Source organism: Pogona vitticeps, chromosome 1 (genome assembly GCF_051106095.1).
Source record: "Pogona vitticeps strain Pit_001003342236 chromosome 1, PviZW2.1, whole genome shotgun sequence".
Classification (NCBI taxonomy): domain Eukaryota; kingdom Metazoa; phylum Chordata; class Lepidosauria; order Squamata; family Agamidae; genus Pogona; species Pogona vitticeps.
The window spans coordinates 68,130,032-68,142,289 of NC_135783.1; the positions used below are offsets into that span (position 1 = coordinate 68,130,032).

At 41.8% G+C, this 12,258-nt stretch overlaps 1 protein-coding gene across 4 annotated transcripts in view; it reads left to right on the forward strand.

Moving 5' to 3' along the window:
- The window catches only part of PRKN (parkin RBR E3 ubiquitin protein ligase), a 982,733-nt gene that overhangs the window by 819,025 nt on the left and 151,450 nt on the right, over positions 1-12,258 (forward strand). For all 4 annotated transcript variants that reach the window (XM_072994451.2, XM_078383207.1, XM_078383208.1 and 1 more), the window contains one exon: positions 8,942-9,003. In XM_072994451.2, coding sequence (XP_072850552.2) covers positions 8,942-9,003 — 62 coding nt within the window. The remainder of the gene's footprint in view (positions 1-8,941; positions 9,004-12,258) is intronic.

Sequence of the window (12,258 nt, forward strand, 5' to 3'; positions counted from 1 at the left end):
GCCCTGCATTGGCTGCAAGTTCATTTCTGCATTGATTTCAAAGTACTAGTGACATATAAAGCCCTAAATGGTTTAAGACCTCAATATCTGGCCAAACGCCTCCTCCCACCTAGATCTACCTGAATCACTCGCTTTAGTGAGATGGGTGGCTGAGGGGCCTAACACCGAGGGAGGCCTAAAGAACAAGAAAGCGGGCCTTCTCGGCAGTGGCCCTTCGCCTCTGGAACAATCTCCCCCCCCCCCCGAAATTTCTCTGGCTCCCTTGCTGTTTTTTTTTTAAGAGCCAACTCCAGACCTGGCACTTTGGGCAGGCCTTTCCTCCTGTCAGTACTGTACTTAATTTATTGTTGTCCTGATGGTTTAAATGATGTTGTTTATTTTATTATTCTTGTATGTTGTTAGCCACCCAGAGTAGACTTCGGTCTAGATGGGCAGGATTTAACTTAAATAAATTAAATAAATAAATTGAGTTTAAAGCCCTCCTGATGAACTTCGTGCTTTGGCCGAACATGTTCTTCCCAATTCTTGTTAGGTTCAACCCATCATTTGCAAGCAGTCCATCTTCCAGGACTATGATCTCAAAATCCAATTCCCTCACACCACCACCACCTTTGTAGCCACTCATTCGCCAGGAGTGAATGGGGCTATGTTTGGTCTCTGCTCAACATTCTCTGTCTCTGCTTTGTCTTGCTGTTCTCCCACCTCCTGGGCTTCCCCTGGCTGCTGCTGCTGCTCAAGAGTTCTGTCTTTGTACTCTTCATTTTGTCTTAACCGTGGTCACTCACTGCTGCGGATCTTTCACTTTTTCTTCCAACTGTGTTCTTCTCAGGCACAAAGCCAAATGTTTCACACACTTTCCAGGTCACCACCGTAAAAGTGTCTCTTCCCTCCATAATCCCTGTTAACTTTCTTCTGTTTATCTATGAGTGCCCTTTCTTTTTTCTTGTTTGCCTTGATGGACATTGGGAAAGTCTACAAATATAAAACTATATTCAGAAACCCAAAGTTTTGTTCCCCTGCTGAACTCCCATCATTTCTTCTTGTTTGCTTGCTGTGGTTGCTGTCTCCCTGGTGTCTGTCTTTGTTTTTTTCCTCTGTTGGTCTCTATTAGGAATAAACAAACAGAAAATACCTTAGAGTGCCCATCAGTAAAATGGGATTGATATAGACATTGTCCTTGGAATGGAAGATGCTGTGTACTTAATTAAGATTAACAGGGATTAATAGTGAAGGACAACCATGTATTTAATAATAAAATCCTATGGAAATGCTTATTTGAAATATGTTTCATTGCGCCCAATGGAGCTTCTAAGAACTTTTGTTTAGGATTGGAGACTCAATTATATTTTCTTCTTATTGAGATTCAGTGGCTGCAGTTCTAGAGTCTATATAGATACAGGAGAGTCTGCAGTAGGACTGTGGTATCTGTAGGTGATAGGTTCCAAGTTCCCCTCACGATGCCAAAAAGTGTGGGAATAGAAACATTATATATAACACAATCTGGTTCCCTATAATGGCCAGTTCTGGTAATACACCTTGGAAATATGTATGGGGGGGTGTCATTTAATATTTTCAGGCAACAGATAAGTGCTGTGGGTACTAATATTGTGGATACTGTGGTCCTGTTAGTATATACCTAGAAAATACATGTGTAAATGGACCAATTGGCTGAACTGATATAAGGCAGTTTTCTGCATGTCTCTTCAGCAGATACAGTAGCTATGGTTAAAAACCTCAAAAGGGTATATCTATTCGTTGGGATTACTGTATTTGGAATATTGGATAATTTTCATAGAGTGGTAGAATGGAAAGAATATGTGAAACACCAGTTATAAGATCAGGTTTAGAGAAATTATTGGAGATCCAGGAAATTACTGTATTTTTTGCACCATAAGACTCACTTTTTTCCCACAAAACAGGGGGGTGGAAAGTCTGTGCATCTTATGGAGCGAAGAAAACAGATTATATTTTCCTGTTTTCTTCTCCTAAAAAATCGGTGCGTCTTATGGAAAGGTGCGTCTTATGGAGCGAAAAATACGGTATAAGCTGATAAATTGGTGAGAATCACTTGAAAATAAAATAGTCAAACATGCAGAAGGGCATACCTTGTTGATAAAATATCCACTTGATTTTTGCAGGGTTCTGCTTTGTCCCTCTAATTTTCTAAACTTCTTTGAAAGTGTCACGAAATACTTGGGCTAGAACATCAGCGCTTCATCCCAACTTATTATCTCTCAGATGAAGACAGACTTTATGAAAGAGAAAAGGGTGTTGCAAACCTCAAAACATTTAATTAACTCCAGTATGATGAAGTCACTAAATCATTTGGCATGAGAGTATGACACCCTCAGTGTGATATCAGTGCCATAGATACAGCGCTTCATCACTTCATCAGATATGTTAAAGGTCTTTCATTTGCATCAGCATTCTAGTTGGTTTCAACTATTTAATGTTCTGGAAAAAGGCTTGAAGAATATCTCAGCATTTATTAGTGTGCAAGGCTTTGTTTCCCTTGCAAATAATTATTTATCTTTGTGTGTATAACTTATCCCACTTTGTATTCGCGAAGGCTTTCATGGCCAGGATCTAATGTTGTTGTGGGTTTTTCGGGCTCTTTGGCCATGTTCTGAAGGTTGTTCTTCCTGACGTTTTGCGTCTCTGTGGCTGGCATCTTCAGAGGACAGGAGTAGCACTTTGTGCTCTGGTTACTGTGCTACTCCTGTCCTCTGAAGATGCCGGCCACAGAGACTGGCGAAACGTTAGGAAGAACAACCTTCAGAATACGGCCAAAGAGCCCGAAAAACCCACAACAACCATTATCCCACTTTGTTATGTGCTATCAAGTTGCCTTTGACTTATGGAGACTCTACGAATTTATTTATTTATTGCATTTTATGCTGCCTTTCTCATAGTGAAGGGATTCAACAAGACTTCCACAAGGTCCTGTCATAGAATCATAGAAAAGTGAAGTTGGAAGGGGCCTATAATGACATCAGGTCCAACCCCCCAGCTCAATGCAGGAATACAGTCAAAGCATATCTGCCAGGTGATTATTCAAGTTTTTTGTGTTGGAGCACTCACCAACTCCCGAGTGACTGGTTCCACTGTCGTACTGCTTTAACAGGAGGTTTTTCCTGATATTCAGCCAAAATCTGGCTTCCTTTAACTTGAGCCCATTGTTACTTGTCCTGCACTCTGGGATGATCAAGAACAGATCTTGCCCCTCCTCTGTATGACAGCCTTTCAAATATTTGAAAAGTGCTATCATATCCCCCTTAGTTTTATTTTCTCAAGACTAAACATGTCCAATTCTTTCAGCCTTTCGTCATAAGGCTTGGTTTCCAGCCCCCTGATCATCCTTGTCACCCTCCTCTGAACTTGTTCCAATTTGTTACTATCTTTCTTGAAGTGTGGTGTCCAGAACTGGACACGATACTCAAGGTGAGGCCTAATGAGTGCTGAATAGAGGGGGACTAGCCCCTCGTGGGATTTGGAAACTATACTTCTATAAATGCAGCTTAAAATAGCATTTGCCTTTTTTCTAGCCACATTACACTGTTGGCTCATATTTTGCTTGTGATCTACAACAATTCCAAGATCCTGCTCGCTCGTAGTTTTGCTGAGCCGGGTATCCCCAATCTTGTAGCTGTTCAACTGGTTTCTTTTTCCAAGGTGCAGGACTTTGCACTTATCCTTGTTGAATTTCATTCTGCTGCTTTCGACCCAGTGCTCCATCTTATCAAGGTCATTTTGAATTTTGTTTCTGTATTAGCTATTCCACTCAATTTTGTAAAATCTGCAATTTCGACAAGCATTCCCCTCACTCCTTCATCCAAGTCATTAATATAAATACTGAAAAGCACCAGGCTCAGTAACAACCCCACTCAAGTCTTCAAGACTAAAGGCTATGGCTTCTTTTATTCAGTAAATTAATATCATGTTAGATCTTCCTCTTCTCCCACTATAGTCAACTTTTTCTAGTGTTACTGTCTTTTCCTATGAGTCTTCTCATGTTATGTCCCATGTACAATACTGTCAGTTTTGTCATTATAGCTTCTAGAGAGATCAGGTTTGATTTGATATAGAATCTACTTATTTGCCTTTCTGGTTATCCATAATATCTCTAAAGTTCTCCTCCAGTGTCACACCATTCTCTTTTCTTCACTTCCCAGCTTTTTGCATCCATGTATAGCAATCAGGAATACAATAGTGTGGACAATAGCCTTGGTTTCCATCAACACCCCCAATCAACTTAACCAGCGGTCCCCAACTGTTTTGGGACCGCAGACCGGCTGAGCCTTTGAGGAAGGTGGGGTACCCCCTCATGCGGGCACTCAGGTGCATGCATGAAGGGGTGGGGGAGTGCTCACACCAGCACTGGCACACATGTGTGTGCACAAAAAAGCCGTGGAGAGGGGAGTGCGTGCAGGGGGGGAGGTCAGTCTCCGTGGCCCAGTCTGGCCACAGACCTGCACCGGGTCATGGACCGGGGTTTGACAACCTCTGCACTTAAGGATGTGTTCCCTCATACCTGCCCCTCCCAGTCTGAGACCTTTGATTTCTTAGCCACAGCCTCCATCTGGATTAGCGATTGAATAAAATTTTATTTTTTCATTGTCAACATTAGATTTAACTAATTCTTCTGTAATCATGATATTTGACTTCTTATTATTGAACTATAACCCTGCTCTTGCACATTCCTCTTTATATTTCAGTAATCATTTAAGGTGTTGTTGCTTTGTGCCAGCAATATAATATGCATATCTTAAACCATTTGTATTTCTTCCACCCATCTTTACTCCTCCTTCCTCTGAATCTATTCTACCTTTTCATATGATATGTTCAGTGTATAGCTTGAACAGAAATGCCTTCCAATCTGGGAGTTTCATCCTCCAGCTCTGTCTTCTTAAAAATTTTGAATTTTCTCATCATAGGGTTTTTAAGGTAGGATGTTTTCAGACGTAGTTTACTATTGCCGCCTTCTGTGAAGTACTTGACTATCAAATGGGTTGTGTATGAAAGATCCCTCACCAGTATCACATTCCTTCAAGAATTTATTTATTCCCCCCAAACTCTCAAATGGCTCTTGCTGCTACCCTACTAGGAGTCTAGACTGGTAACTGAGCCTACCCCCCTGAAAGTATTATTCTGATACCCTGGTCACATGAGGGAAATGTTTTCTAGTTCTTCCGATACTTTCCATACCTCTGTTATACTGAATTGTGCTCACATGGTTTATATCCTGGGACGAACGTCCCAAGAACTTATTGATGTCTCAATCTTGTCTCTGTGTTGTGTGACCAGGAACAAAAGCAACAAACTAACTGGGGGATAACTAGAGAACATTTCCCTCATGTGACCAGGGCTTGAGATTTCCTGTCACTTTCAAACTCTGTCATCTCACTAAAGTGTGCATCTGAGAGGTGACTCATCCTAGTACACATACAAAAAGAGCTCATTTCTGGTATTCTGTAAACATCCCAGTTTTTAAAATTAAAAAACACTAGTAACCTTGAGTTTCTGCAGGTTTAAAAAGATCTTGAGCTTTCATGAGAAAATTCTTGTGATTTAAAATTTTGGGGAAAGTATTTTCTACTAGTCAAGGAAGAGCTATTACAAAACAGCCATGATTTTTGTTTTGATCTTAATCAGCACCAAACAACAGATTTACATTTAAATACTTTTCTTTACTGTTAAAGCAGAATAATGACATTAATATATGCAAGTTAGATATTTGAATCTTAAAGCATTTTAATGTGTATAACTCCTTGGCCTGCTTCATAACTTTATGTTGACATCTTTATTGTGGTTGTCTGATGCTAGTATTTTATTGTATCACATTTGGTTTTTTAAGCATTATTGTCTACACTGGAAGTGGGTGATCTCAGTGGGGCAAAGGGACATCTTCCTCATAGGCTAGCAGCCTGGAGGCCACACACTTGAAGGAGTACATATAAAGGAGGAGGGGCATGGCAAAGAGGCTAATTTGCATCTTAAAAACATTACTGCAGCAATTATGGATTGTAAAGCTTGCAATGAGGTCTTTTTTTAATTGAAAAAAGTTTCACTAAAAATCAAAAGAGATTTTGGGGGCTGAGGGCAGACTGGGGTAAAAGCATGTCCACATGTGTCCTGTGGAATACAAAACAAAAAGACTTTTGTATTCGTGAAGGCTTTCACGGCCGGGATCTAATGGTTGTTGTGGGTTTTTCAGGCTCTTTGGCCATGTTCTGAAGGTTGTTCTTCCTAACATTTCGCCAGTCTCTGTGGCCGGCATCTTCAGAGGACAGCACTCTGTGCTCTGGTGTAGTTTGCTTGGGAGTGGAGTATTTATGGCTGTGAGATAGGCTTTTGTCCTATTCAGGAGAAGGGTGATTAGTGTGTCTTGTTGTGGGTGTATTGTTGTGATAAGGAGAAGAGATTGTCTGTCACTGTGACTGATGGGTGTTATTAGCTGGTCTTTTGTGTGTAGTGATCCCTGGTCCTTGTGGCTGGGTAGAGGTTGTTGACCTTTTACACGCTGTATTTTTCAGAGCTGGAAGCCAAGTTTTGTTGAGTTTCAAGCTTTCCTCTTTTTTGTTGAAGTTCCACTGGTGCTTGTGGATTTCAATGGTTTCCCTGTGCAGTCTGATGTAATGATTGCTGGTGTTGTCCAGTACTTCAGTATCTTGAAACAGAATTTCATGTCCAGCTTGTTTTAGAGCATGCTCAGCTACTGCAGATTTTTCTGCTTGTTTTAGTCTGCAGTGTCTCTCATGTTCTTTGATTCTGGTGTGGATGCTTCGTTTTGTGGTTCCAATGTATACCTGGCCACAACTGCAAGGTATCCGGTATACGCCTGCAGTGGTGAGGGGGTCTCTTTTGTCCTTTGCTGACCATAACATTTGTTGTATTTTTGTGGTGGGCTTGAATACTGTTTGTAGATTGTGTTTTTTCAAAAATTTCCCCATGCGGTCCGTGACCCCTTTGATGTATGGCAGAAATACTTTGTTTGTGGATGGCTGTTTTTCTTCTTCAGTTCCGTGTTGTTTTCTTGGTTTGATGGCTCTTGTGATTTCATTTTTGGAGTAGCCATTTGCCTGTAGGGCCCAATTCAGATGGTTGAGTTCAGTGCTGAGAAACTGAGCTTCACAGTTCCGAAAAGACTTTTGGCTGCAAACAAGCTTGGGGGGTATAGTTTCACCTTCACCCCCAGTCACATTTGACTGACGTTTTCCACCCAGCTCTTTAAATAAGAGCTTGCCAAATAATCTGCATGTGTCCCCCACCCACCCACAATGCTTGTTTTTGAAATACAAGGTTCCTGTTGGGCTATGTGGGAGGCGGGGGAGTCTGGGGAAGAGGTAGCACAGAAGAGCTGGGTTTTAAATGTGGTGTACCCATCAGGCAGGAGAGGCTGCAGATTCCTCCCTCACTTCTTATGTTTCAGTGTCCATAAGTTTTCAGTACATCTAAATAATTTTATTTTCTAACTGGTATAGAACATTGAACCATTTGAAGAGTTGTTCAGATGCCTTTTTAACCAAAATGAAACAAAGCAAGCATCTCTCCAGAAATGTTGTTTGCATGATAATTCCTTCAAATTGTAAAACCCCAAGAGGTATGCTATTTTTCAAAAGATGGAAGAATGGAAACCAAAAATCTGCATATATGTATACATAAAACCTTACAAGAGTTAAATAAAGTTAGAACATTTTTGAATAATTCTTATTTATGTTTATATCCCACCTGTCATCCAATGAGGTCTCCTTCTCCACACTGTCCTCACAACAACCCTGTGAAGTTGGTCAGATACTTAGGATCTAGATCCCATTGAGGCATGAGAGATAATAACTGGCTCAGAGACGCATAGTGCTTTCCTGGAGAGAGACAACCAGCGAGACTCCCAGCATGCTTGAGGCCTCAGTGGGCTCTAGATCCAGGGTCCTAGATGAACTTTCCAACCATTGTGCCTTGCTGGCTATCATTTTGATACTTGATTACTTTAAAACACGAAGTGCCTAATGCAAGGCACACAAAGGTTCATTTGGGTCTTTTCATCAGAAGCTGACACAGACATATAGGAATACAGTACATCTCATGTCTGTGATCCTTCCATATCCATAACTACTGTTCTGAAGGTAAAAAAAATCCAATAAACAGGATGGTTTCTGCTTATCTCTGAGGTTGCTAAAGGCATGCATTGTGCATCTTTGACTCCAGAGTACCCTGTTTCCCTGAAAATAAGACCTAACCTGAAAATAAACCCTAGTATGATTTTTCAGGATGCTCATAATATAAGCCCTACTCCAAAAATAAGCCCCAGTTAAGTGAAACCCCACCCTCCGCCATTGTGCAGCATTGGGCAGCAATCAGAAGAAGATGACATGACTGTAAAATAAAACATCCCCTGAAAATAAGCCCTAGTGTGTTTTTAGAGCAAAAAAATAATATAAGACCCTGTCTTATTTTCAAGGAAACATGGTACTGGTGCCTGTCATACAGTATACTTGCTTTCATTAACACCTGTGGACAGAAAAGAAAACAAAGATATTTTCCTATAAAAAGTAAGCCCCTGGTGGAAGTAATGGACCCAGCCTACTTAGAGCTCTGATAATGCTCTTTCCAAGCCCCTCTCATTTACATGCCTTGAATTTAGAAATCCTGCAAAAAGCATTCCTTGTTAATTTCCCTCTTTCTCATCCTGTGGAGGAAAGGCTAGGACATAAAGAAGAAGAGTACAATCCATCGAAGCATTCCAAGCATGTTCTGAAATATTGTATGCCTGGCTTGTCAGCTAATACAGTATATCTACTCCAGTTTCAATAACATTTTACGATGCTACTTAAGCTCGGTATCCATCTTTGGTGCTACATCTCTGTGTCTGCTTGCAGTATATCACTCCCCCAGAGCCAATGAAAATAAGTTCTAAGCTGTATTTCTCTATGTTTCTTTACTGCAGCTGGCTGTCCAGATTCCCTGATTAAAGAGCTGCATCATTTCAGAATTCTGGGCGAGGAGCAGGTGAGTTAACATCTGAAAGGCAGCACCATGGTGTCATGAAAGATAGACGCTAATGAGACAGCCTCCTCCCTCTCCAGGGAAGCACAATATCTCTCATGAACCTCCCAGTGCCCAAAATTGGGGAGAGGAACACATACAGACACACAGTAGGGGTTTGCGTGTATATATGTGTGCATGAGACTTTTTTTATCCCATCCATCAGCCTTGACAGGTTATTAATTGGTACATCTGCTATCTGCCACGGTGTTTCAACTCAAGACTCCTGCAGTAAGCAGGCAGTGTAAAATGGCAGACAGTCAAGCAGGAGGACAAAGTATTCCTGAGCAAAAAGTATGTATTTAAACCTTGTATGATCTACCCATCTTTGCTCTTTTAGTGATCTCTTAGTCATGATCTTTAACATCTACCAGCCAGCTATTTTCTGAATTTAAGAAATGTCACAATAAAGACAGGCTTAGTAATATGTGTCCTCTATTACACACAATACACATGTGCACACACACCCTTGCCCCTTCTTTAAGACCTGTGTGGAGGAGATTAAAGGTCTTGAAAACAGATTTAAGATTAGTGCCTTGGTGATCATGATTCACAGAGGGAAGCAGGTGGGCACAAAGTTTAGTAACAGAATAGGTGCTTTGGACTGAGATGTACTCAGAGCCTCCAGTAAAAACCCCAAGTACAGTGATGAAAAAGTCTTCTCCATGAAATCCTGAAGAGCCAGATAGACATTGCTATGCTAGACAGAGCATTGATCTGCTGTATTAAAGCATTATCATGGTTTCCTGCAGTTCTGAATGGTGAATTAAATAAGGGAGACAAAATGTACTATAGCAGAGGACAGAACTGAAAATGATGAACTACCATATTTTTCTGTGTATAAGACATTGCTTTTTCCTAAAATCATTACACTAAAAATTGAGGGGGTGTTATACACAAAAGTATGCAGAGAACACGGAGGGAACAAAGTGGCCTCTACCGTGCCTCTGTAAACAGGCTTCCTTCAATCACAAGGCTTAGCTTCCTCCAGTCAGGAGACTTGGCTTCCTCCAGTCACGAGCCGTATGGAACTGATGTCAGCTGATGCTGAACAAACCAATTGGAACACTCCTCATTGGAGGTGGAACCTGTAGGCTCAGATTCAACAGGGACTCCTAATGACCGCGTGTTCTGAGCCCAGAGGCTGACTACTTAAAGCTAAGTTTTCTTAATTTGGGGGTTAAAAGGGGGGGCATCTTATAAACGGAAAAATACAGTAATCGTCAAATGGCACCATGTGGTCAAAGTTCATGGCATAGTAGGAAACCAATGGCAATTCTTACTGCCAAAATAACAAACAGTGGGCAAACTGGTGGAACAGAGAAGGATACCCCTTTTCCATCACTGAAGAGTTAAATGCACAAACACCGAAGAGTTAAATCAAAGACATTTCATGCTATGCTGCAAGTCTTGTTAGGCCAAGGAGAAGACAGAGAGTATTTTGCGTTCATTGGAACTCTACTATAAAGCTTCAAAACATCTTGAAATGATTTGGGACAATGATATCATGTGTTTGGATAAGAGCTCCAAAGTATTTCCCATGTCCTTTAAATGTGCTTTCCTTTGAAAGATGCTGTAGTACAGATATCTAAATGCTGCTGCTATTTTGCATATTTTTTCCTTCCTTGATCTAGTTTCTTTGAGTAGACTTATGACTTCGGATCTCCTTTTTGTGAACAATAAAGGCAGAAAATATTCTCAAAGCTTTGTGCAGAAGCAATTTAAATATATTTACTGAGTTGTATAAATCCAAAAGTTCTGAAAACATCTCACAAATCTGTTCTTTTTGTAATTTTAAGAAAAAGTCTTGTGGCATTTCCTCAACTTGTGTGAGCAAGTATGTGAAAGTCTTTTCCACCTAGATAGCATTTCTAATGGGGCTGGGGAGGGGAAGTCCCTCACTTTTCAAACCCTGCCACCTTCCAGCTCCATTCAGTCCAAAAGTAGCTCTACTCTGGGGTTTTAACCAGAAATAACTTCTTGCACTGAAACCAAGTGGAGGGAATTTAGTTACGTTACCTTTACGGTAGATCTAGTGAAGGGGTGAGATTTAAAGGTGGGGATAAGCTTTTGTTTCAGCAGATCCAGGGTTGCACTTTCTGCACACACAAATGCATCTAGCAGAACAATGCCTTTTTTGCTCTTTCTTCTAGCAAAGCTACCATGTTTCCAGAGTATTTCCAAGCCAAGGCATACAAAAGTTGCTGTTCCCAGATTCTGTATCCCACAGTCCCTAGTCAGCATGGTCATTGGCTACTTGCCATGCTGGCCAGGGTTTCTGAGAGGTGTAATCCATAAAAACAGCTTTCCCCAGTTGTACATGAAAACTGTGGCCCTCCAGGATGCATGTAACATCATGTCAATGGAGTTTCCCTGTGCTGGCCGACCAGCACTTCCACCTCATGCTCAGTCCCCAATCCTAAGCTTCCAGCAAGGGAAGCTCTATCAGTTTACAGTGCCATCATTTCAGCATTCTTGTGGAAATTCTGTATGAACATACAAAGGAGGAATTGCCACTGAACTTACAGTGGTGCCTTGCAAGACGAACGCCTCGCGGCATGAAAAACCCACTAGACAAATGAGTCTGGCTAGGGTTTTGGTTCCTTGCAAGACAAATGTTCCTATGGCCCTGCTTCGCAAGACAAAGCAGGGCCCACTTTGCTGCGGGGGGACACCCCCCACCCAGTGCTGCTTTCAGAGGTCCCCCTTTCACAGGTCTCCTGCCAGTTTTACCAGCAGCATCAGAGCCCAGAACCAGCAGGGAAGCGGCAGCCATTTTGTTCTCTTCTCCACTCTCTCCCCGCCTTACAGCTGATCGACGTTGGGTCTTAGAGGCTTCCCCAGGCTTGCCGAGCACTGAAAAAGAGCTGGAAATAAAAAAAATTGTGCTTTCCCCCTGCCCCCGGGTAAGCCTCTGAAAGCTGTGGAGGGGCCGTGGGGAAGCTATTTCCAGCTCTTTTTTGGTGCTGGGCAAGCCCAGGTAAAGTTTCTAAGACCCTGTGCCAATCAGCTGTGAGGCGGGGAGGGAGCAGAGAAGAGCACAAAATGGCTGCCGGCTCACTGCTGGGTGCTGGCTCTGAGCTGTTTGGCGCTCTTTTTCCTGCTTTTCGGGGCTACCAAGGCACTGTGAGGAGCCAGGCTCAGTCTACAGTACATGGTGACTTTATTTTAATTTTGTTTTGGACTTTTTCCCCCATAGGAATGCATTACAATAATTCA